Consider the following 26574-nt stretch of genomic DNA (forward strand, 5'->3'; position numbering starts at 1 on the left):
CTAAGCAATATGCTCTATTTTTGTATTAAAAATGGTATTCTGTACATATGATTTTGTAGCTTTTTAAAAAGATACCATTTTTAGTAAAGATGCAAAATTTGCCTGAAAGGAATTACCAATGTTACATAGTATCTCTCACCTTGGGGGTGAGGGGGCTACGGGAGAAGGTGTCAAGGCCTCAGCTGTATCAGTAATGTTTTATTTCTTTTAAAAATGAGCAAGAGAACTGAAGCTTATATTATTATTTTATATTAAGTAGGCTCCATGCCCAACACGCAGCTCAACTTGGGGCTTGAACCTGAGCCAAAATTAAGAGTCAGATGCTTAATTGACTGAGCCACCCAGGCACCCCTGTAAAAAATTATATTTACTTTTTTATACATTTAATGTGTTTCATTATAAAAAGTAAAATAAGAAGCACTTGGGTGCCTCGGTTGGTTAAGCGTCTGCCTCCTGCTCAGGTCATGATCTTGGGGTCCTGGGATGGAGCCTCGCCTCGGGCTCCCTGCTCAGTGGGGAGTCTACCTGTCTTCTTCCTCTGCCCCTGCCTCCTCCACCCCGTGCTTGCTCTCTCTCTCTCAAATAAATAAATAAATAAATAAACAAGATCTTTCAAAAAATAAAATAGTATGTGTGAAACTCCCTAAATTCCTGATCCACTGATTTAGCTGGATGTGTCTAATGCACCTCATTTGCTCTAGTCACACTGTCAGAGTTACACACTTTATCTTCTTTGTACAGGGTTTGAAATTAGTTTTACAAATGTGGGCAGCTATGGCTTTATTTGTTCTCCTATGCAGATCTAATAAAACCCACAGAGAGGTTCAACGGATACTTACTGAATAAATGTATTATATCTCAATTCTCTGGCTGAGATTTGCATTTATTATAACTTCATCTTCGTTCATCTTGCAGTGATTTTCTCTAAAAGATTTTCATCTTTCTATTTAAATTATGTGTTGAATTACTTTAGCAACCCATAGTTCAGGGTCAATTGCTGGCTTTTCATTTAAAAAAGAATAACTATAACATGAATTTATTGATAAATTAATATAATTTATTAAATACTTAAGACATATCAGGCACTGTGCTGAGCACATTGTCTGCTACTCTCATGTTTAACCTCACCAAAAAGTATGTGAGATGTCTTACCACTCCTTTACTGATGAGGAAACAGGGGCCCAGTTCTGTAACTTCTCCAAGGCCACATAGCTAGAAATGTGTGCCAAACAGACCTGTTTCCTTCAAAACCCACGACCTAAGCAGCTCTACTGCTTTCTAGAAATGCTATTTAGCTTTTGATTGTTCTAATTCATAGGAATATCCCAATGTAAGCATCGTGTTTCTTCAATTCTAAGACATGTATTTTTCACATATTCAAAAGTTATGGTATTAGGATGGTCTTCCAGTTGATGTGTACAAACGCGGGGCTGGTGGTGTTCCTGTCTTGGCACCTGCCCTTCTCCAGCCCAGGGTTGCTATGAATAGAGGCGACTCACCATCCATGGTTTTGCACAGTTGAGGGTGTCCTTTCTAAGCTACAATGCATAGGCTACTATTAGTATCAGCAGATTGCTTTTCTTTGATCGTGGCCTGTGGGCCTTTTATTTATTTATTTATTTGGCCCGTGGTCCTTTTAGAAGGCACCTTCTACTTACTGCAAATCCTTCTGTCTTGCCAAAGCAGCTCTGCTTAGCCACAGTTTATTCATACAGTGCTGTGTGTATTCTTGGGTAATGAATTGAATAAGTCTTTTTATTTTTTCAGCTTTTTATACATTAAAAAACGTAGGGGTGCCTTGGTGGCTCAGTCGGTTAAGCATCTGCCTTCGGCTCAGGTCATGATCTGAGGGTCCTGGGATCGAGCCCCGCATTGGGCTCCCTGCTGGGTGGGAAGCCCGCTTCTCCCTCTCCAACTCCCCCTGCTTATGTTCTCTCTCTCTCAAATAAATAAATAAAAATCTTAAAAAAAATAAAAAAAAGTAATGTTGTTCAGTTGATTTTTTTTTTATTTGACTGGCTCTTTAAGGATGGGAGGGAAGGACTTTGGTTTGACTTGTTGCCACTTAAGAAAATTTCACAGCGGTGGAGAACTAATTTCATCAGGAAACATTGTGAGCTTCAGTTAAAATGTAAAATGCTTTCCTTAGCCCCAGGATAAAATGAAATTTCATTTGCTTTTACTTTTCTGCAATAATGCCAATAAGGAGATATTGCCAGGAGCAATAGGGAATCCAGTTCTATAGCTGAACAAATCGATGGTAAATCTACTTGCCAAACCCTGAGCATACCCACTGAAGGAGTGTTAAGAACACACACACACACACACACACACACACACACACACCCCTACTGTACTATCCAGGGTAAGGATAAGATTTCCCTAAAATAACTTAGTGTTCTACTGCTAAGATTCTCACATTCTCAAACTCCTCACACACACAGTGGGTTTGTGTGCACAGTGTGAACTGAAAACACATAGCATCTTAATTAATAATAACGGCATATACGGAGTGCTATAGCACTATTGAATGATGACTATGTGCCTGACTCCGTGCTGAGCTCTTTAATCCTAGAATCTGGTTCCCTTTTTATCCCTATTTTTCTCTTTTAAGATTATTTATTTATTTATTTGAGAGAGAGAGAGAGAGAGAGAGAGAGAGGGCATGAGTTGGGGCAGGAGCAGAGGGAGAAGCAGACTCCTCTCTGAGCAAGGAGACTGACATGGACTCCATCCCAGGACCCTAGGATCATGACCTGAGACAAAGGTAGACATTTAACCGATGTAGCCATGCAGGCGCCCCTTATCCCCATTTTTCAGATGAGGAAATTAAGGCACAAGAGAGGTAAGTCAATTGCCAGAGTTCTCACAGCTGATGAATGGCTGCCTGGTTCCAGAGCCCATTCTTTTTGCCTGTATGCTGTGCTGCCTCTTGCTATACATCCAAACCAAAGACAGGTTTCCAGAAATGCTACACAAAACTCTAAACCATGATGATGATGATGATGATGATGATGATGATTTTTGCAGCCGCTTATTACTAGTGAGTCTCTAACTATACACTCAGGCGCGATGGTGGGCTTTTTACACACCTTACCTCACTTAATCTTCATAATCTAGGGACTCAGATTTTATTATCCTTATTTCATAGTGAAACTGAAACTCAGAGGGCTCAAGTCATTTGCTTGAGGTCACAGAGCTAGTTGGGATTCAAACACGTGTTGAGCTAGTGCTTATTCCTTTGTCTGGCTTCCACACTCCTACGATCATGTTCCTGATTTGGTAAGCAAGGGGAATTACAATGTTTTTCTCAGCACTGTGATAATCATTATAAATTTCATGATCACAAATTACTAAGAGGACACTTGTTATCTTGCCACCTCAGAGTGAAGTTGGGTATGATATCATTTTTAAAAACTTTAACAGTCCTGGGGTAAGATATGTGCTTTGTGACTTTAGAATATAGTATTTCTATGAAAACACATCACTCTTCCGAATAGTGTGGCTTTTGAATTAACTGCAAATGAATGGCAGATGCAGAAAGGTAAAAGAATGACTGAACTGGTCAGAAAAGAAAGGCCTTAAATATATGGAGATTTCCCATCCCTTTAAATTTACTGAAATCCTGGGCGCCTGGGTGGCTCAGTTGGTTAAGCAACTGCCTTCGGCTCAGGTCATGATCCTGGAGTCCCAGGATCGAGTCCCACATCGGGCTCCCTGCTCAGCAGGGAGCCTGCTTCTCCCTCTGACCCTCTTCCCTCTTGTGCTCTCTATCTCTCATTCTCTCTCTCAAATAAATAAATAAAATCTTAAAAAAAATAAAAACAAAAAAATAAAAAAATAAATTTACTGAAATCCTGCAAATGGAAACAATCAGATTCCAAGACAAGTAAACAAAACTGCAAGTCCCAGATCAGGGGGGACTTTCTTCCTGTTGAGGTTGGGGCACGTCTCCCTCCCCATGTGGGGTGGGCATCTGTCTCACTGTGTAGGAAGACCTAGAGCCCTTTGCCTGGAGACCATGAGCCACTGGCTGGGGCCTCCTCACAGAGGTTACCTTAAACTTTGAGGATGAGGCTCCGGTTTAGGAAGATTAAGTCATTGATTGCCCCAAGGTCTAAAATTAGAGGGGTGCCTGAGTGACTCAGTTGTTAAGCATCTGCCTTCAGCTCAGGTCATGATCCCGGGGTCCTGGGATCGAGCCCCGCATCGGGCTCCCTGCTCAGCGGGGAGCCTGCTTCTCCCTCTCCCACTCCCCCTGCTTGTGATCCCTCTCTCTCTGTGTCAAATGAATAAATAAAATCTTTAAAAAACAAAAACAGAACAAAATTAGAAACACGTAGAGCTTGAACCCTATCCCAGGCAGGTCTGAATTTAGCCAGAGCTCTTTTCCTGGGTAAAACCATCTTGGTTTCCAAGTAGGCAAGAGAGAGAATCTTAGCAGTGGGGGGAGCAAGAATCAGGGGACTCCCACCAGTGCCTCCGCTGCAGCCTGACTTCCCCAAAGTATCAGCGGAGTAAAACATGCTTTCCAAACCTAGGTGTAGATCTTAATGTTATGACTTCTGGGCAGACTTTCAAATGTAAAAAAATAGTTTATGTCAAGAACTCAAATGGAAGATCTATAAATATATTAAGAGTTTTCTCTTTGTACCTTTTCTGGGAAAGCTCTGTGGAGATTTTTTAAGGAATTGAAAATGGGCTGGATAAAGTAATTTTACATGGGTTTTTGAGCAAAGCTAATTATATTAACCTGATTCCAAAGTAGGTTTATTTTTTGTACCACATTAATACAAGCCTAAGGAACACACACACACACACACACACACACACCCCAAATAATTTTTGCCCTTCTTTTTGGTGTAATCTGGCCACTTCATAAGGTTCACACAAGTATCTTTGTGCCAAGAGGTACAAGGCCATGCACTTTTTTTTGGGAAGATGATTGTGTTTATATTATAAAGATTTAAAACACCCCCTCAACACACATACACAATGCTACAGGAACGTGGCCAATTCATCGACCTTGGAAATGTCAGTACCTCAGTCTTTCCCAGCACTAGGAGGAGTACCTGATGCCATTGGGCATGTTTCTAGAACTCTCAGACAAGACTTCACGAGTGGGCAATATCGATTCCTCTGCGATATAATTTTTTTTTCACTTTAGGAGGTTTGTGTACCTTATCAAATCAACTATCATAGCACAGTTTCTAAAACAAAAGAATTTTAAAATTAAAATCAACTCTTATTCAATATATGCAGAGTGTCAATCAAGCTTTTAATCGGAAACTCATTTTCCTGTAGGTACTCATGGGCCGGGAGAGCTATCCCTGGGGGTGGGGCTGGCAAAGGCCAAACAGAGCATAAAGGCTTAACTCTAGCCCCTGAGAAGGGGATGGATTTGTAACTGGCAAGATGATCTGCCATTAAATCACTGGAAGAATAAACTCCTAATAATTCCTTCTCAGCAATAAAGCATTTTCTCCATCACAAACTCTCAAGTGGTGGGGCAGAGTGGTACATTTTCCTTGGACACCGGAACCAGAAAAATCAGGGGGAAATACACATCAGCGGATATGCTTTCTATCTTGAACTTTTAAAATTTACATCTCAAGGGCCAGCTGCCGGCTGGAATGAATTGGGTTGTTCTATTTTGGGCAGAACTCTGGGAGGCAGCTTCTAGGACCGACCCGATCTGAGTATGAGTTATAGATATTATAACCAACTTTTCCTTCATGCCAAAACCCCATCGCTCCAGAAATCTTAATAGGCTTTTGAGAGCCTCCATTTAGAGCTGGCTGCATAAAATGATCCTTTGATGAAAAGGGATTGGAACAAGGGTTAAAGCCGACATTGAGAGGTGACTGTGGAGGGCATGGTGTTCATACAACCCTCCTTTAATATGTGTGGTGTGCACCTGTGATAAGATGATTCATTACCTGGGGCTGCTCTTTGACAAGCTCCATCGTTCAGCCCTCGGGGTTCTGACGGGACAATCCTGCACCCGCCCAGGAAATATAACAAGGTCAGCTTTTTTTCCCTGGGACGTAGATTGAGACGGTTTAGCTTATAATGCATCTCTTTTTACTCCTTATGTAAAATAAAAACAGGGTTCAAGACGTCGCAATTCCTGTTCTCCACAGAGCAGGCCAAGCAGGGATCCGTAAACTCACTGCTGAGTAAGTAAGCCTGGGAGGGAAAATCCTGGAGGGGGTGCAAGCTCCTTCTGCCTTGTGCTTCATCCTCAGAAATGGCCACACTTGAGGTCGAGGTGCCCTAGCCACTGAGGATCAATGTCAAGCCTTTGAATGGAGGGCACTTCTGATACCCTCAGCTTTAATTCTGGTTTGCTTTTCATGCAGCTTTTAGGTTTACTGGGGTCTTAAAGGGGGAGCCCCCCTCATCTGAAACTCTATCAGTGTCCTGGGGACCATGACGCGGGCACATGAGGGATGTAAGGGAACGGGCACGCTGCCAGTGACATGAGGAAGGTTTGCTGGCCCCGGCTGACTGAAGTAAACCTGCAGACATACCAGAACCAGCTGAGCTTCCAGGAGAATCAGCAAGAGGCCCTCACCCATTCCCTTTTCTGCTCTCTCAAGACTGCCCTGGTCCCTCCCATCAAGTCCCCACACATTGAGAAATTGGCTTGCTTAGGGCTACTGTAGAAATCTTAGAGCAATTAGGGAAGGAAACTTTCCAGTTTCCCCCATTGTCCAAGTTTATAAAGAATGAATAAATCAAAGAACAGAACTGAAATCTTATTTTTAAAATTAACCTTTAAAAAGAAAAGAAAAGAAAAGAAAAAGAATGCCCTGTCGTGAAAAGTATTTCCTTCAGTTAAGGTCAGAACACAAGCCATTGTACAGAAATAAAAACAAAGTAAAACTTAGCCATTCCAGGGGAAGGAAAAAAAAAATCTTGCTTCTAAAAGAGAGAAACACCTCCTAACCCTTCTCCTATTCTTGACATTGCTAGTAAACATTATTTATTTGTCTCAAATGGATGCGGTTACATATCACTGTCATGCAAAAGAAATTCATTTCCTTTCCGAGTTCAATCTGCCATAAAAATTCACTCTTGTTCCCATCTCCCACTCACCTGTCCTTGTGCATTAGTAACTAGTTGACCCGTGACCCCCTGAAGACTGGAGAGAGCATTGCCAAAGGCCTGTGAGCTGGCTACAGAGCCCATGACTCCTGTTGCGGCAGCCTGACTTGCTAGTGGATTATTAACCAGCTGCAAAGAGAGAAAAGATCAGGGTGAAACCACCAAGAGAGGCACAGGCACAGCACACTAATAACAACATTCATGTGGGGGAAGGATGTGCTCCCTCCAACTGGCTCATGCAAACGTCCCCAAACCCACTGGAGGGAGCCTGCTGAACAAGCCGTGGGCCTTGGGGAAGCTGGACATGAGACTGGGAAGAAAATAAGCTCCACCAACCCTGGGCTGCTTCGTGGAGCCCCAGGTGAGAGCGAGGTGGGCCCCCGAGTTGTGGGGGGCCACTAGAGTCTTGCCAGGTGGATGAACGATTTTGGAGAGGTCCCTGGATTCTGTCCTCTAGCCTAAATAAAACGCTGGGGAAACGTCTCTTTTCCCTGAGGTGAGCAGACCGGATGTGGATGCAAATAGGTTGGGAGTAGGAGTGTGGGGGGGGAGAAAATGTTAAGGATTTCTGCCAATGAATTGACCAGTTTCATTTGTGAATTGCATCATGGTGTAAGGCAGGGTCATGGCGGAAGGCAGGTGCCTCACCCCACTTTCTTCTCCAAGGAAGAAGGAAACCAAAGTCAGAGAAATGGAAACCTCCAGCCTCTGTGATCTCAGAGGGGGAGTCTAGGGTTGGGACTTGGGGGGGGGGCGGCTCACACCAACCATGGGATTCAAGGCCAATGAGGAAGGTCCTTTGGTGATTGGCCAAGTTGACACCTATCTGCTTGCTGCTGAACTAATATGTGGTCTTCCCTTGGTCTCTTTCCTGGGACAAGAGTGAAATAAGGAGGAGAATTTGACTTGGGTGGGGGGACCCATTCAAGGAGGAGGTTATAGCTGCCAAAACCTGTTTTTCCATGGAGACCAATTCAATATTCTTTATCCTGCCAATTTTCCACACCACGGGTTTTCAGGCCTTCTGACCATGAGGCAGAAGTGTAGCTTGAACTAAAATCTGCATTTAGGTTAATGACTAGATATAAATTCAAGAAACATTTAAACTATTTTCACAGTATTGGTTTTGATACACGAATTTCATTTGTATTTATTCTAGGGTGTTATTTTTTCCCATATATTTCCTCTCAAGTACAACGATTGTTGTGTATAATAATGCATTTTCCATCACCAGTTCCCACATCCATGAAATTCCTGCATTTTAGCAAAAGCCTGCCAAGACAAAGACTTGGTGGGAAAAAAATTAATGCCATACTTAATTCAGGTCCCAGAAGCTCTTCTTCTACTTTCTTCTTTACTTTCTCAATTCCCGTAGTCTCTCTTCTTTCTTTCTTTTGCTCCTTCACTCTTTCTTTCCCTCAAAACATATCTTATTGCTTACTTCCTTTGGAAATTTGCCTAGAGTTTTATATCATCTGATGAAGATGGGAATACTAATTGTCAGGGGAAACATCAAAAGGGACAGGAATTTAAAAATTCTTTTTTCATTATGTGATATCCTTATCTCTCTGTTTTCTTTATTCACCTATAACCAAATTTCACGTAACTTGTTCTACAGAAAAATCCCATTGACCTAGCGCATTTTTTTTAAGAAGTGAAAATCCATTGTAAGCTCATTACTTTATGTGTCTTTTGCCTTTATCTCTCTCCTAAAAGACAGGAATGATTTTCTTTTTAAGGAGAAAAAAAATTCTCATTCATCAGCCTCAAAGAAACCCTGTCTTATCCCAGATTACCACCATGGGATTTAAAATTCAGGTTGGCCGTGTTCTCGGTTTTCTATTTTTTTAGTGTAGATGAGGCAAATAGTGGTGGATGGTAAGTGAAAACTCTCCCTGTTCGGGGGTTGACTACCTTAGGTGAAAGAGTTTGTACTGTGTACCTTTTTTTTTCCCCCCACTCCTGAAGTGACAAGATCTTTGAGAATACCTTCTCCAAACCGCCCGGACAGACCCTGCCTACTGACACACCATCTCAGCTCATGTACCAGCTGCTATATTTACCCTTCTTTTATGCCATACAAGTTAAAATCACAATGAAATACCCCAGGTTCAGAGAGATCTCAAAATAAGCTTCTCAATATCAAAGAAAAATGAAATCATGTGCCGTTTGGTGTTCGTGTTGAATATGCCACTTTGGCCCATGAGTTTTGGGTGCAAGATTTAAATCGGTACATGCAGAATGTTTTCTGAAGGAGAGAGACAGTGATTCCTCTTTAAAGGAGAGAAAATATTTTCAGAAGTTGCAGGACATTTCCCTAACATCTAGGTCAATAAAAAATTCAAATAGGAAATTACGGAATTACTCTCTGGAGACAGTGGTGTACTGGAGAATTCCGTACACTTAGGACATGAGCATATTGTTCAGCTATAGTCCCATGTATTTGCTGTAAATTCAGGCATATATGAAGGATAAACTATGGTTCTGAATATGAAACAAAGTGGCTACTTTAGCCTTTGTGTTATGGGGCCAGGAACAGGTATCCTTGCACTATTCTGGAAGGTTGCCGAAGCAACCACAAATGTACAGATTTTGTTGATTTTTAATGTTTCCTTCCTCTCTGTCCTGGTCCTAGATTCCTCCCTTTGCTGCCTTTCCCTCTTAATGGGACAAACGCGAACTCGACGACTCTCTTCTTTCCAGCCCCACATCCCTAGGTCTTTGGGAAAGGCGTGGGGGCTCTGGGGCCATGCCCTGCTGGCCCCGGGAAACACAGCTAGAACCGAAGGCAGGGGGCGTAGCACATATGGACAGTGGGGACGAGTCAGTCTGCATGCTGACAGCATTTCGGGTGGACCATTGATGTTGTTGATGGATGCAGCTTCGTAAATATCTTTGGGCTTTTCTGTCTGTGACTGCCAAGGCAGGGATGTAATATGCATCGGGATGTGTGGCAAGGATGGGGAGGGGATGGTCGGGGAACCATACATAAGTGTTCCCTTCATCACCTCGGGTCATGTCACTCTGTATTGTCCCCAGTCACGTCATATTAGCAGTGTTCCTATCAGTCCTTCTTCTTGATTGGAGACTCAGGGTAGATTTGGACAGCGAAGAGCAATAAATGTACATAATGAGCATGTTGACATTCCAGGACCAACTAGATATTTTGAAGTCACTGCCAAGTTTATGGCTTCAGATCTTTCACTCCTAATGTACCTAAGCAGCTAAAGAATGGCCCAAATGAAGTCTGATTGTATTACATACTTGCATTTTCCACAGACCAACTCAAAAGTCAGGCTGAATTCCAGTGCAGGCTTGTTTATAAACGTGGACACTCCCAAAGCAAGCGTGTGCAGAGTGCTCGAGTTACCTCGAAATGGAATCGAGCTATAGTTCTAGAATTCACAGATAGTCTAAAAACTTCTTATGGAAAAACTAATTTCTTAAGATAGTCCCCTGCCTCACTGCAGTGTTAGAGAATAACATAACAGAATCATTTTTTAAAAATAGTTTTTACCGGAGGAGGGCATCAGCTCTCAAACCAGACTGTGTTGGCTTGCGAGCTTAAGTAAATCAGGTCTCATTGTTTCATAGGTAAAATGGGTGTAAAGATGGTACCGTCCACAGAGTTATGATGAGGATGAAATGAGCTAATACGTACAAGAGTTTTAGAACAGTATTTGGCATATATCACGTTCTTAATACACACTAGCTATCATTCTTACAGCTCATATTATGCATGAGGATTTTGAACTCATCAGTATATCTGAATTAGGACTCACCTTTACAAATATCTTCTCCCTTTGGGAATAAATGTGGATGCAGGCAACTGTATTCCCTATTTTGATATTTTAACTGTATTCTTTGATTTTATTCAATTTAGAACCCTGAAACTGTGGTGCCATTTGTTTTTAAATGAGGATGTTGATAAATGCATTCATCACAGTTCACTCCCATGGAAGGTCTGAGTGACTGTCTGGACACAGGGCAGCAAATAAGGCTGTCCGAGTTCATTTACATGCATTAGGTCCTTGCTTTTCTTATACTGTAGATGTGACACATGTGTCTCTTGGTCCCTTGGAACACTCTCAGTGCTTGCACCTATTACCCTCAAGTCTTCTCTTAAAAGGTCAAGAAAATACCAGTAGACACATGTTGGAAGGTTGGCCATGTTTATCTCAACAGCCTATTTGATGTGGGTTTTATCCTACTAGGCATTCCCCTTAGGTCTCATGATTGTTCTGTGATACAAACATAACAGTTAGAAATCAGTTTTGTGAGTTTCAATATCAAGCCCAGCTCTGCCACTCACTCTCTGCCCACTTCCCTGCAGAGATGGTAAAGTGTTAGATGCTGACCATACAACCCTCTGCCCATCAGAAGTCTCCAGCTGGAGTGCCTGAGGTTTGTGGGGATGACACATGCACTACCACATCCTAAAATATCTTTGGTTCATCAATGTCAAATCACATCGATTCCCTATAGTTTTAAAATAAACTTGATTTTATTTTTATTTTTTGACAGAACTGTAAGTATAGTAACTTCCTAATAATGCTCTACTATCCAACCATATTTGCTAACAGAGAAATTTTTATTTTATTTTTTTAAGATTTTATTTATTTATGTAAGAGAGAGCACAAGCAGGGGGAGCAGCAGAGAGAGAGGGAGAAGCAGGCTCCCCACTGAACAGGGAGCCCGATGTGGAACCTGGGAACCTGGGAACCTGGGATCACCCTGGGATCATGACCTGAGCTGAAGGCAGCCACTTAACTGAGCCACCCAGGCGCCCCTAACAGAGAAATTTTTAAAGAAATGATCTAATGTCTGAGGTTCCGTCCCCCAGAACCAGGGTGGGAAGGGGAAGGATTCTGATCCTGTAGGGGCTATGGAGTGTGACTAAGGCTTCAGAGCTGTCCCACCCCAAGGCAAGGAAGTTGGATGCTCTCCCTTGGCACTTGATGCTCCCGGTTGACAGACAGCCCCTAGGGTCAAGGAAGGGTTGGAAATCAAATCCTGGCACTGTTGGCTCTTTGCTCTTGGGGTAAAGTGTATACTGGGGGCCTGAAGGATGGAAGAAGAACTGCAGGTGCTGGTAGTTGAAAGCCCCCCAAAGGGGTAAAGGCAACTCACAGAAAAGAGCAATTCCAGGGGACCTAGGTGGGACATTATCATTACCTGCTACGGTGCAAACATCACTTCCTTCCACTCATTGCCTTCAGCCCACAAACATTGATTCAGTACCCACTGTCTTGTGGGCACAGTATGAGGGGAAACAGTGTGATGATTGATTGACCTGTTCCCTACCCTCATGGGGCTTTAAAGAGGGGAAGAGACTTTGGTGGAGAGGGAAGGGAAGCAGGAGAAGATGAGCTCACTAAGGAGCAGTATCCAGACCTGGAAAGGGTGGTAGTCTGGGGTGGGGGCTCCTGAGAGGGGTCGTGGGTCCAAAGAGACCTGAAAGGGGCAGCTCTGAGTCTTTGCACTTATACTTCCTCCGAGTTGCACAGAAATGTGCCTGATAAGAGATAAGCCATTCTACCTGAAAGGATTTCAGGTGGAATTCTGGACCCAGATTGCTTGGGCTCTAATTTTGAGGCTGCTAGTAACTAGCTGGTAACTAGCAGCACCTCTCTGCTACAGTCCGGATGTTTGTGCCCCTCTCCTCCTGCTTCATATATTGACATCTTAACCCCCAAAGAAGATGGAATTAGGGGGACGGGCTTCAGGGATGCCCTTAAGTCACGAGGGTGGAGCCCTCATGAATGGGATTAGTGCCTTAAAATGGAGGCCCTGTAGATCTCCTCAGCCCCTCCCACCATGTGAGGACGTGGTGAGAAGGTGCTGTGAACCGGGAAGAGGGCTCTCAACAGATCCTGGCCAGGCTGGTCCCTTGCTCTTGGACTTCCCAGCCGCCAGAGCTGTGAGAAAGAAATTTCCATTGTCTATAAGCCGCCCAGTCTGTGGTCTTTCATTAGAGCCGCCGAAACAGACTGACATGCTTTCTGCACCCAGGCTTCTTCAGTTTTAGTAAAAGGGGGATATTAATGGTGGTCATGACTTCATGGTGTTAGTGGGAAAAATAACATGAGTTAGCATAGGAATTTCCGGCATGTGGTAAGCATGATATATGTTTCGTTGTAAGAATTTTCCCTCTTTCCAGGAACTTCAGGCTATTGTAGGATTGGGTCTCCTCTGGCCCTCACTCCCTCCAGGGTGGACACCTGGCCCTTTTGCAGATCCTCAACTATGTCAGGATGTTCGCATTTGCTGGCTCCATGTCTGTTGCTCCCTTCGCTGTCCACACATCTCTTCTCCCAGGTCACCCCTTCGAGACACCTGCCTTGATCACCCTATCTGAGTGGGCATTCCCTTTCTTTCCAAGATTTACACCAAGACATGTATAAGGAAACCATACGACGCCAGGGATTTGCTTCTACATAATCCATGGTGGGATGGGGAGAACGGTGGGGTAGATGAGGGGGTCTTGGGTTGAGAACATGGAAGCTGGGTAGTAGACACATACAGTTTGACTATTTGTTCTCCTTTTGTATACAACTGCAATTTGCCGCAAGAAAGTTTTTGAAAACTCCTATTCACTCTGCATCTAGTCTTCTCGCCTGCTTACCTCATAGCGCTAAGAGAGTCTAATATTCTCATTTATTTATTCCCCTCACCCCCCTTTCTAGAATGTAGATTTTGGCTCACTGCTCGGTCTTCAGCTCCTTCAACAGTGCCAGACACCCAGGGGGCCCTCAACCAATGCTGACTGCACATAGGAAGGGATGAGGCAAGGACAGGTAGGTCTGACCAGGACCTCGGTGGGAGTTTGGCCCTTTAATATTTACAGAAAAGAGTAAACATTGGGGAGGCAAATTTGTCTAAACTTTTCTTTTTTTAAATACAGCACCCTATTTTACAGTCTCTTACATCCTGCTGGCTGGACTGGCCAGAGCCTCGAACATGGTGATGCAATCCTGAGGTTCTTGAATCATCCCTGATGTGTCTCCTTCTCTCCTATGAGTCAGCACTTACAAGCCTCCTCTCAGTGGCTCAGGCAGATTCCTGCCAGGAATCCCGGGATCCTCCAGGATATAAAACTCAATAATGGCAGCCTCTAACGATGAAGACCTAGGGATTCCCTGGACACCTTGGACTCAAAGCTCCAGACATTCTTAGAAATTGCACGCCTGGAATTGGGTGTGGGTAGGGCTGGGTGGAAGGCCTCATCTTTAGGTTTGATGTTATCTGGGAGCTGCAAGATAAGGAAGCAGGGAAGGAAGCTTTATACTTTTATCCTTGGGCTGTGGTGGTGGAAATGGAACCGGGTGTTGGGAGTCTCCCTACCCAGCCCAACCTCCTGGGCTAGATAGAGCAAAGCCCATGTAGATAGCCTCCTGGGTGGGAACGGAAGGGACTGCTTCCCCAGATAAGGATGGACCTATCTGTCGCTGGGCATGAGCCGTGCTGCTTTGAGGACAGGTGATAAGGTGTAGGTCAGTTAAAGAGAGATATGTTCTCCCTTCGTGGGGCCCCACTGGGGTAGGACCTATGAGGTGCTGGGCCACTTGGGCATTTAGATGGTTTATGGCTCCTGGGGGTCCTGGATGCAGAGGCAGAAGTGAGACTCTACTCAGATGGCTTCACAAACCCTAGACATCATTGTGGGTGGGCAGAGGGGATTCTACGAGCACACGTGGACACCCTAAAGAGTATTCTAGAAGTACCCTCAAGAGAGAGGCAGATCCTGCAGGGGGCTCAGGTCCAGGTAACGCAGGATGATCAACAGATCTGTGAGGAGGGAGCGGGGACACTCGAGGAAGGGAAGGAAATAAACGAGTGTGGCCAGCACACTGGTTTAGGGATAAACTACTGTGAAGCTCTTCGAAAGGATGCGTTTCTTTTTTATTTTTAAATTACTGATAAAACAGTCAAGCCCAGAGTTGAGGGGGAAACAAAACAAAACAAACAAAACAATCGCTTTTAACTCAAACCACTACATCTGATTTTGAAGCAGAGAGGTCAGCATTATGGAAACATACCAACTCTAAATCAGATTTTATCCAAGTTATATGGAGCCCAATACTGTGTTACCACAAGCTTACACATCTCATTTCCTTTTCTGTCCAGTCCTCCATTTAATAACCTGAAAATCTATCTTTTTATTGAGTTTCACGCTATTTTCTTACTTACATACAATAGTGCTACTCTTACCAATTGCCTATTGTCATGGCACATTAGTTAGGTGAATTTGTTGATATTTCAAAATTACTCTTTCTGTATTTTTTATTCTATCACCCAGTTTAAACAAGTGATCGCGAGCACTCCTGGGATGAAAGAAAAAGGCTATACTTTTTAAAGAATAAATAGCTGCCACAGTAAACTAGTTGGCATTATTCTGGCTTCTAGCTATGGGAATGTACAGTTCACTCCATCCCTGCCTGTGCCTAATTTACTTACGGTCCTTCCCAAGTCAAAGAAAGACAAGGCACAGTCTGCACTATGGAGCCTCCGGACAATTTTGCTCATGAGGTATTTCCCAATGACTATGGTACAGGCTCTAAGCCGGACCCCAGAGGTACAGACACAAGGCAAGAGCCTCTGGCCTTAGGTGCTTCCAGTCTAGTCCAGAACTGTGGCTTTCCACCCTATGTTGCTGTGGTCCTGTAAGAAAGGGGTGCCCTGAGCCCAGGTGAGGAGCCCTCACGAGGCCTCAGGTAACCAGATCACTTGGGAACTGAATTTTAAAGGACGATGAGGAGTTGTCTGGGAAAAAGGTGGGAAGGGGAGAGAAAACTCTACTCGATCACCGGCAATAGTGGGATTGCAGCGTGGAGGCAGGGGGTGGTGTTTTGTGGATGTGAAGCCACTAAATTGGCACTTGGATCTTTTGGGAAGATGAAGTGGAGAAAGGGAAGTGGCAGAGACGAGGTAAAGCATGGGATTATGGAGGGATGACTTTGCCACTTTAAAGGGCTGGTCCTTTATTCTATAGGCAAGGATGGAGAGGTGGTCAGATCTGAAGTTTAGAATGGTTACTACTTTGGAGACTGAGTTGAACTGGGTAGGAGTGGGTCAGATTGAAGGCAGAAGAGAACAGGAGGCTGCTGGGGCCAGGACAGGGGCAGAGGGCTGCCCTGCCCTGGGGAAGGCGGGTATCCGCACAATGGTATCCACACACGGAACGAAGTCTAGCTCATGGTTCACCGATTCAGCAAACACCGAGCGCCAACTATAAGTCAGGTACCGCGATATGGTCTTTCCCCCCTAAAGAGCTTTCAAGGTATGGGGGAGGCAGATACATAGACAGATAAATCAAGAGGCAATGGCGCAAATCAAAACCACAATGAGCTATCACCTCACACCTGTTAGAATGGCTCTCATCCAGAAGACAAGAGATAACAGGTGTTGGAGAGGATGCAGAGAAAAAGGACCCCTCGTGCCCTCGTGGTGGGAATGCAAGCTGGCGCAGCCACTGTGGAAAACAGTACGGACGTTCCTTAAAAAGTTAAAAATAAGATTACTGTGTCATCCAGCAATTCCATTTCTGGATATTTATCCAAAGAATACAAAAGCACTCACTAACTTGAAAAGATATATACAATAGCCAAGATATGGAAACAACCTAAGTGTCCATTGTGATTCTGTGTGTGTGTACACACACACACACACACACACACACGTATATATGTAATGGAATATTATTTAACCATAAAAAATAATGAAATCTTGCCATGTGCAACAACATGCATGGACCTCAAGTTGTATTATGCAAAGTAAAATAAGTCAGACAAAGACTAATACTGTACGATCTCACTTATATGTGGAACAACAAAACCAACAACAAAAAAACCAGCTCACAGGTACAAAGAACAGATCAGTGGTTGCCAGAGGTCGAGGTGGGTGGGGCAAAATGGGTAAAGGGGGCCAAAAGGTACAAACTTCCAGTTACAAAATAAAGAAGTCAAGTGATGTAATGGCATGGTGACTATAGTTAATAATACTGTGCTGCATAGTTGAAAATTGCTAAGCGAGTAAATCTTAAAATTCTCATCACAGGAAAAAAAGAATTTTGTGACTATGTGTAGTGATGGATGTTAACTAGACTGATGATAGTGATCATTTTGTAATACATGCAAATATCAAATCATTATGTTATACACCTGAAACAATATGATGTTAGATGTCAATTATACATCAGTTTTTAAAAATAACCAACGGGTAGGAGCCAGGCTAGGGGTGTGCTCAGTTAGCTGTGGGAACATTGGGGGAACTGGTTAGTTCACTGGGGGAAGAAGGGCGTTGGGGAAGCTTCCCAAAATCATTGATAGGAGCTCAGCCCTGACTAAACGGCAGATCAACTGAGCAGACAGAAGAAGAAGGGCAGGTAGAATAGAAGAATAAGTACAAAGTTATGGAAACATCAGAATGCCTGGTGTGTTCTGAAAGGCCAGAGCACAGTTAGGGCAGGAAATGGGGTTAGGAAAATTCTGGGTGGGGTTCTGAAGGCAGAGAAGGAAGGTGGGAAGATATAAATTAGGAAGCACGTTTATGAATGGCATGCCTGTGTATCTATGGTACAGAACATTTCCTGAGTGATTTCCCTGCAAGGTGTTGCTATGAAAGTACCTAAATATTCACATCCATATGATGGAGGTAGTTTTAACAGCCTTGCAGCACAGGAAACAACACTACTTGATAGTCATTGAGTCATAAAATCCTTTCATGTATTTTATATAAAGGGAAACCTAAACTGCTGACTGACCAAAAATTAACCATTGAATTTTTTTTAAAGATTTTATTTATTTATTTGACAGAGAGAGAGAGAGAGAGAGAGAGAGCAAGAGAGGGAACACAAGCAGGGGGAGTGGGAGAGGGAGAAGCAGACTTCCCGCTGAGCAGGGAGCCTGATGCGGGGCTCAATCCCAGGACCCTGGGATCATGACCTGAGCCGAAGGCAGACACTTAACTGACTGAGCCACCCAGGCACCCCTGAATTTTGATTAATAAAAAACAAAGTCATCATCTTTTAAAATACAGAGTTTCTCTATTATGAGAAATTACAAAGATGGATGATAAGTGACACATTGTGTATCTACCTTGGTATCCACGACTGGGTCCCTGTGTGAAGATTGAGCTGTGATTTTAGAAATTATAATTTTTTAAAAAAGATTTTATTTATTTATTTGAGAGAGAGAGAATGAGAGATAGAGAGCACGAGAGGGAAAAGGGTCAGAGGGAGAAGCAGACTCCCTGCTGAGCAGGGAGCCAGATGCGGGACTCGATCTTGGGACTCCAGGATCATGACTTGAGCTGAAGGCAGTCACTTAACCAACTGAGCCACCCAGGCGCCCTAGAAATTATAATTTTTAAATTAATTTTACGGGTTGCATTAGTTTATAAAATTTCAGGTCTCTGACATTCTGCCCAGAGAAGATGCAAGTCTTTATTTACTTTGGAGCTATTTTATTCCTGCATAAGTGTATTTTGTATGGATAGATAGTAATTTTACTATTGAAACTCAAGAAGCTTTTAATTAAGTCCAAACCAGTGAAACTTATCACTTATGAGGAACAAAACATATGCTTCTTCTTCCTCTCATCCTCATAACCACATTGGGTATGAAAATGTGCTTGTAACAAATGTTACACATTATATCTTGGTTTGATCCACCCACTGGAAGTGGAGAGCCTGTTTAAACTGTTCTGGAATTTTATTATTATGCATAATGGCTTGCTTGCCTCATAAAATATATTCACTGAACAGCTGTTGTATGCGAAAGCTAGTCAGAAGAAACGCTATTCTTTCCACAAAACAATACTACGGCTGGGTCATGCATGCATTTACTTTTCCCCAAGGACAGAAAATCAGCAGAAATCAACCCATTTACTGTTGGTCTGCAGTTGACCCTTTAGAACATCTACTTGCTTGAATTCACAATAAGGGTCAGATGGACATTTAAACTATAAGATGAAGAAAATGCCGTTTTTGGTCAGGTCACCCCTGTCTTTAAGCGGGTGTCCTTCTGCAGAGGGGGGCTAACACCTCTGAGAGTTCCTGCCTTCATCGTAAAGAGTAGAGAGAGATGTTTGGCTGATGGCACGTCTGCCCATCCTAAGAGCCGCCATGTCAGACCCGCGCCCACAAGAGAACTTTGCCATTAGGAAAAACGAATGGTCCAAATTATTAGAGGAAATATGATTCTGTAGAAAGAGGAAGATAAGTACATGAAAGAGAAAGCAAAAAACATGGCCAGAATGCTCAGAGGTAAATAAAATCCTTCTGTGCTCACAAAATATATTGGTTATAGGTTGTTCTAAAAACATTAAGCTAACAGTAAGAGCCACTACCTGTAGGAGCCGTAAGCCAAGAAAATATAAAAAGTTGTTGTATAGATCGTTCGGGAAGTTTCCATTAATAAAACTGAACATAGGTTAAAAAAACATAAAGCTTAATCTCACCAAGAGCAAAAGCAAAGCTGGGTCAGAATTTTCCGCGTGGAGGGAGAAGAGAGCAGAAAGTCACTGGAGAAAAGCAATCTGCCCAATCAGCAAGGAGAAAAATCTGTTTAAAAATGTCTTGCCAATAGTGGTAACTACTGAGACATGACAGGCCCTGCGTTTATAGACAGAAACTAGGCAACCAAGAAGGAAGAGGGAATGCATTGAAATGGCGGCAAGTCAGGGCACTGAGTCAGCAGGTGACAGGGTCTGTGTGGTCTGTGTGGGCCTCCTTGCCCTGCCCAATCTCCATTTGCTGGTCTGTGAAATGAGAAGGTTGAACTAGATCACTAGATCGGTGGTTCTCAAAAATGGTCCCCGACGGGCAGCTAAGCCACAGCAGTTTGGGGGACGTGTGTTATGGAGTTAAGCCTTCCCTGATGAATACCCCTGATAAACACTGAGGCCCACCCATCCATCATCCCTTGAGCTGCCCCCAGGCCTGGAGAAATCATGATTTCCTCCCTCCCCTGATAGCTCTGCTGGGTTTGGGTTTCAAGCCAGCTCCGAGAGTTCAGAGTCTCCGGAGTAAAGTGGAAGAAGGGCTTTCTAGGACAGGGGTTTGCAGCGCGGGGTCCTGGGACTACACTATGATTCAGCATCACCTGGGAACTGCTAAAAATGCAGATTCTTGGCTTCATCTCAGACCTGCTGAATCAGAACCTTTAAGGTGAGGGTGGCAATCATCTGGGTTTTAACAGCTCCCCAGAGGACGCTGAGGCACACTAAGGCCTGGGAACCCTGAAAGAGGTGATCTCCAAGATTCCTTCAAACGGTAAAATTCTATGGTGGTGCTAAAATGATGGAATAAAATTTGGAACAATGCTATACTTTTTTCAGTTCTCTTCCTCTAAGAGGTACTAAATAAATACGTTATCAAAATGTTTTCTAAATCTCCCCTAACAAGTGGGGACAGGGCTAGAAATAAATGTTTAGGTCAGGGCTTAAAGCATGTTTCCAAAATGACCACACTGTTCACTGACTTGCATGAGCCACGGGCAGCATCAGGAAGTAAGTGCTCACATAGTACATGGTTGAGGTGGGGGCTATGGGTCTTTCCAACATGATCAGAGCAATCCCAATGTTCTATCATAGGGATCAGCAGAATTTTCAATCTGTGATAGAGTTTTAATAAAAAACTAATTACCTGGGGGCGGGGTGCCTAGGTGGCTCAGTTGGTTAAGCATCTGCCTTCAGTTCAGGTGATGATCTCAGGGTCCTGGAATCGAATCCTGCATCAGGCTCTCTGCTCAGCGGGGAGCCTGCTTCTCCCTCTGCCTCTCACCCCACCCCACTTGTGCTCTCTCTCTCGCAAATAAATAAATAAAATCTTAAAAAACCCTAATTACCTGGTTTTAAAAGATAAATTACTGCAAGTCAACCGAGCAAAAGCTTTCAAGGACAAGAACAAAGACTGAGAACTGGCGTATTCCAGTTCTGCCCGAATACAGAAGAAAACCCCTGCTGAAGGGAGGAAGGAGGGCTGGTCATCACCAGGAAACCTGGGCAGATACACCTGCCCTGCTGGGGATTAGCGTCAGAGTCACTTCCATACAAAACTCCAGTTCTTTAGGTTTGGGGGCATATATTCCTGGGCCTGGATGGTAGAAAGTTTTCCTCATGCTTTGTTTGAGTTTTCAGATTGGCATGTATGCTGTTCACTACTTGTTTGGTATGTGACTTTAAGAAAAATAGGAGCACATTTTATTGTTCTTGATATCCTTATGCTTCTATATCACAGTACATGGGGGAAAAATAAAGCAAACTGGCCAAGAGTAAAAAACAAAGAAGGGAAAACATCAAAATTTAGAGGTGATTATATAATCATTTTCTAGAAAATACCACTTAAAATAAAAAACAGAAAAAGAAGATGAAAAAAAATCACATTAAATAAACAGGTTTATTTTCCCAAAATTTTGGTTTGAAGAACTTGGACACATTAAGTAAGATAGTCTTTTTTTTTTTTAAGAAAAGAACCATGAAGTGATAAGGGGAAATGTAATTTCTAAGGATTTATCAAAATGATGTGGAAGTCCATGATGTCTTTTTTTTTTTTAAGTTTTTTTTTTTATTTCTTTGAGAGAGAGAGCGTGTGCCAGAGAGAGCACAAGCAGGGGGGAGGGGTAGAGGGAGAGGGAGAAACAGACTCCCCACTGAGCAGGCAGACACTTAACTGACAGAGCCATCTAGGCACCCCCATGATGTCTTCCCTTAGAGCAACATACTTTCAGCTTGTAGCTCTACGTGCTAGAAGCAATGATAGTTTGTTAGATCCCTCGAGAATTCCTGCAATTCTCAAAGTGTGTTTAATGGAACTCTGGTCCTGGGATTTGCTCTGGAATAAAAGGTTTGGGAGTCAAATAGGTTTGGGAAACATTGCACAAAGCATCTACCTCTTGGTGATGGACAGTGTATCTTGGTATGTTAAAGGTTCTGGAAATTGCTCACAGGTAAAGAAACCTGTTCAGCTTATTGATCTGTGTTTCCCAATATTTGATCATAGTGTCCCCCTTTGCATGTAATACCACTAATATTTCTAGAAGTTGTGCTCTATGGTGTGCAGTCTGAGAAAAGTTGGGTGATGTCGTTACTGCGTTACCCACAGATTTATCAAATGGGCTAATGGAATAAGCTTGCAATCCATGTTGGCTAGTCTCATCAACTATATCTAAAGGAAAGACTTTATATTCTAAACCCGGATGCTCCACAAACCATCTAGGTCTGAACAAAATTCCCTCTGGTGCTTTTGTTAATGTTCATGCAGATTGGTTAAGATAAGATTCATTGATTGGAAAAGAATTCTGAAGATGGCGCGTGTGCTTTGAGAATTTACAGACACATCTGCATTACCATTAAGTGAGCAGGATGGTAATATTTTTGAATTACCACTAGGTAAAATATCACTGTTAAGTGAGCACGATGGTGTCCTCACTATTATCACCTGCTGTGGCACTTTTTCCTTTTTTTTTCTTTTTCTTTTTTTTTTAATTATGTTCAGCTAAGTGGACCTTTTCTATCCCAGAAAGGAGAGGTTGGGATGGAATGGAGGGCAGGAGAAAGCAAGCCCGTGTGTTAGAGAAGAAACCCTTCAGAAGGGAGCACTGGAAGGTGATTCTCTATATTTGTCCCTAGCGCTGTGTGTGTCCATGTGTGTCTACTTTGAACGCTATGTGCTTTGAACTTGATCTGTGGCTCATGTGCCTAATTCTAGCTTGAAAATAAATATTATTTTCCTTTAAGATTTTTTAATTTATTTGTCAGAGAGAGAGAGAGCACAAGCAGAGGGAGAAGCAGACTCCCCACTGAGCAGGGAGCCCAATGTGGGATTCGATCCCAGGACCCCGGGATCATGAGCTGAGCTGAAGGCAGATGCTTAACAAACTGAGCCACCCAGGCACCCCTCTATTATTTTCTATTGTGTGTGCCCTAGTAGGTAATTGCTAAACAGAAGGGGGAAATGGCCAGCAAAGCTTTTGTTTTGTTTTTACAACCTCCATGGTAACAAAACCAAGAAAAACACATTTTCATATGTCCAGGACATTATATAGTTAAGAAAAAAAAATTTTGGCATTAGGAAGCAAATTTACCAATTCACATTTGGTCTTCTTTTTTCCTTAGTTTCTGTCACCACAGTTTTTGTTTTTGTTTTTTTTTAAAACCTTAGGAATATTGGCAGCTAAAGGTATTTGCATCTCTAGATGGGTTGCTTTATCTCACAATTACAAGGTGTTGGTTTGGCTATATCCAAAGTCCTGAAAAAAAAAGTGTCCTTAACACAAAATATAATCATTGTAAATTATAACTAAATCTCACAATTAAGAAGCCTGGCTCTAAAATAACTCCATTTTATATTTTATTATTATTATTACTATAATAATAATAAAATATATTATTACCATTATTGTTTTAGAGAGCGGGGAGGAGCAGAGAGAGAGAGGGAGAGAGGGAATCTTAAGCAGGCTTGATCTCACAACCCTGAGGTCATGACCTGAGCCAAAATCAAGAGTCTGATGCTTAACCAACTGAGCCATGCCAGCACCCCTCCATTTTATATATCATTTTATTTTTTTAAAAAAAGATTTATTTATTAGAGAGAGAGAGAGCAGGAGGGAGGGAGGGGCAGAGGCAGAGGGAGAGAGAGAATCTCAAGCAGACTCTATGCTGAGCTCGGAGCCCAACTCGACGCTGGATCCCACAACCCTGAGATCATGACCTAAGCCAAAATCAAGAGTCGGTGGCTCAACCGACTGAGCCACCCGGCGTCCCACACATTTTGTTTGAGAGCTTGTCATTGCCAGGGTTGTTCTGAAGCATTTCAGAAGAAAAGCAAAGCATGTGGAATTATTGCTCTGGGAAATAATTTTATTCAAAACATGAGAGAACCACGTGTTACTGTCTTTTCCCTTAATTTTCTCTTGCGTGTTTAGAAAAGTAATATGATACAGTGATTTCTATATTTCTGAAAACAAATAACACTAGTTTTCCTTCCCATAGCCATTGTTACTCCTGCTAGGACCACCGTGGATGTAGTTCTTGGGGACAAACATCTTCACCAGGAGGGGGTGGGGGGCGGGGGGAGAGTCAGTAAACTGATGGCTATAGATGTCTGCAAATTGCCCAAAGTAAAACAGTAAAACTATGGTAAGTAAACCCAGGAAATGTCCTGAAAATTGCATTCCATTCCAGAAAATTTTTGAAACAATCCTATAATTTTCTAAACATTTTTTAATGCGTTTCCCTCTCGTGAACTTTGTCACCTAGTATTCAAATAGTAATCATGGAGTACATTATAAAATAGGTTATTTCAAGTAAAAATGATTTTGAATATAAAAGGGGGTTAATGTACCAGCCATTAATTTCACAGAGCAGATCGAATATGAACTTGGCAGAAAAATCAGATCTCTGCCCCCGCTTTCTGGTTTTTGTTTTTCTTGGAAGATGGAGTTCAGGGAATTCAATTCACCAGTAAGATAGTCTTCCACAGCCAACTCTTCTTGGTTTAAAAATCATTTTGACAATCAAACAAGGATACTAACAGGACATTCAAACAACAGGAGGAGGTGATTTTTATTGATTGGGGGTGCGGTCTGTGGAGTTGCCCCCTCTGGTCCCCGGGGTAGTTAGGTTTTCCACGTGAGTGCTGCACAAGGCAGGGGAATCCCTCACTCAGAAAGCAGTTCTGTGGTCAGTTCTTGCTTTCGCCCAAATGCCTCTTCACTCCCTTCCATATAAAGGTTGGAAAAACATGTACTCTCCTCTTTTCTGGAGGGGTCATACACTGGGATATTATGATTTCCTAGAAATAACTGCTTTGGGGTGGTCCCTTTATTTTCATGTTCTGAGTAAATGATACAAAGTGGTTTTTAGATGGGCAGGATTGGTTGCTCTTGAGGCAGAAGGCCTGCTTTCCTCCTGTGAACTAGGAGCAGCCTCAGGAATCATGGACACGTCAGACGTGAGCATCTGGGGCAGTGGCTGGATTCTGTATCCATTCTGTGACTTCTACGGGTAGCTCAGTGCCTGACATTCAAAGGACCCTATCAATGTTTGAATAAAGCATGATTCTCCATTATCAAGACAGCAGCTTAAGACCAACTGTATCAAACAGAGACAACTGCTTTTGGCAGAATTTTTTTGTATCCAAATGGACAAAGCTAAGTAACTGTACCCAGATCATCAGTTCTGTTGTTTGGAGGCAGGAACCTTCGACATTGTGGATGTTCATATGGATATAAAATATGTCCCCAACGTAGCAACCTTAGGCCAGCATTCCAATGCAATCCCCTATTCTTTAAAGGGGAATAATAATGTACTTGTTGGAGCCATAATGGAATTGTAGGCAGTACATACTATCAGCTACATAAACTATGAAATGCATGCCAGGTTTCTCTGAGTTCTGCTCTTGTGGCCGATGTTCAAAGGTGGGAAGATAAACAATAACGTCAAGATTGTGAGTGCCTTCTCATGGACACAACCCAACATGGAGAGAAAAGCAGTGGGTGACTCCAGGTTCCTGGGGATGAGTTGGGTCCAATGGCTTCCCATTCCCCCAGCGGTATATGCTCCATATGGGCTCAAAAGGGTCTCTTGATACAGCTGGTCCCAGGCAGCTTGTGCTCCCAGCTGATCCACAACTCCTCTGAACAATCAATGCTCAAGCTTAGACTGTTTTTACTGCATTTTTTCTTTTTTTTTTTAAGATTTTATTTATTTATTTATTTGACAGAGAGAGAGAGAGAGAGAGCACAAGCAGGGGGAGCAGCAGAGGGAAAAGGAGAAGCAGGTTCTCCACTGAGCAGGGAGCTCGATGCAGGGTTCGAGCCCAGGACCTTGGGATCATGACCTGAGCTGAAGGCAGCCGCTCAACCGACTGAGCCACCCAGGCACCCCTCTATTCCACTTTCAAGACTGATGTCATGAGCCCAATAAAAGGGGAGAAGCAGGGGAAGCACAGCAATGACTCTTCCAATCATTTCTTAACGGCCCTGTGGGCCATGCCTTCAAAGGCCTTTTTGTGTTGCAGATAAGCCAGAAGTGAACCATCTGTCTGAGGATTACGCACAGGATAAGTGTGCTCCTTTGTACCCTTCCATGAATCCCATTTATGTCTGTCCTCTTTTGCATTTTTTTTTATCAGAAAGTTAAAGAAGGGATTGTAAATAAGGTGAGACTCAACCCCAGCCATTATGGAAATAGGGTGACCTTTTCCCTTATTGTCCAGTCTCTGTGCTGTTGCCATAGAGACCATCTTAAAACATTTGCTGATATCACCCTCCCATTTAAAATCCTTGCTGGTTCTCCCTTGGACGTGGAGTAACATCTCACCTCTTTGGGATGACACAAAAGGGCATTCACAGCCTGGCCCAAATTTATAATTCTGTCTTCATTCTCCACTTTGCACCAGGTATCAGGAGGCTAGACTAAAATGGCTGAGCACTGGAGTCCTATTGTCTGGGTTCTAAACAAG

General features: G+C 43.1%; 1 protein-coding gene across 4 annotated transcripts in view; it reads right to left on the reverse strand.

Moving 5' to 3' along the window:
• POU6F2 (POU class 6 homeobox 2) overlaps positions 1 to 26574 on the reverse strand; it is a 473745-nt gene that overhangs the window by 45675 nt on the left and 401496 nt on the right. For 3 of the 4 annotated variants that reach the window (XM_088018441.1, XM_028108923.1, XM_028108922.1), the window contains exon 6: positions 7102 to 7239. The exons of the other annotated variant lie outside the window; for it this stretch is intronic. In XM_088018441.1, the coding sequence (XP_087874567.1) occupies positions 7102 to 7239 (138 nt within the window). The remainder of the gene's footprint in view (positions 1 to 7101; positions 7240 to 26574) is intronic. 4 annotated transcript variants of the gene reach the window in all.

The sequence above is a fragment of the Eumetopias jubatus genome, unplaced genomic scaffold (assembly GCF_037043125.1).
Source record: "Eumetopias jubatus isolate StellerSeaLion01/CBP00866 unplaced genomic scaffold, mEumJub1_p1.0 scaffold_14, whole genome shotgun sequence".
Lineage (NCBI taxonomy): Eukaryota > Metazoa > Chordata > Mammalia > Carnivora > Otariidae > Eumetopias > Eumetopias jubatus.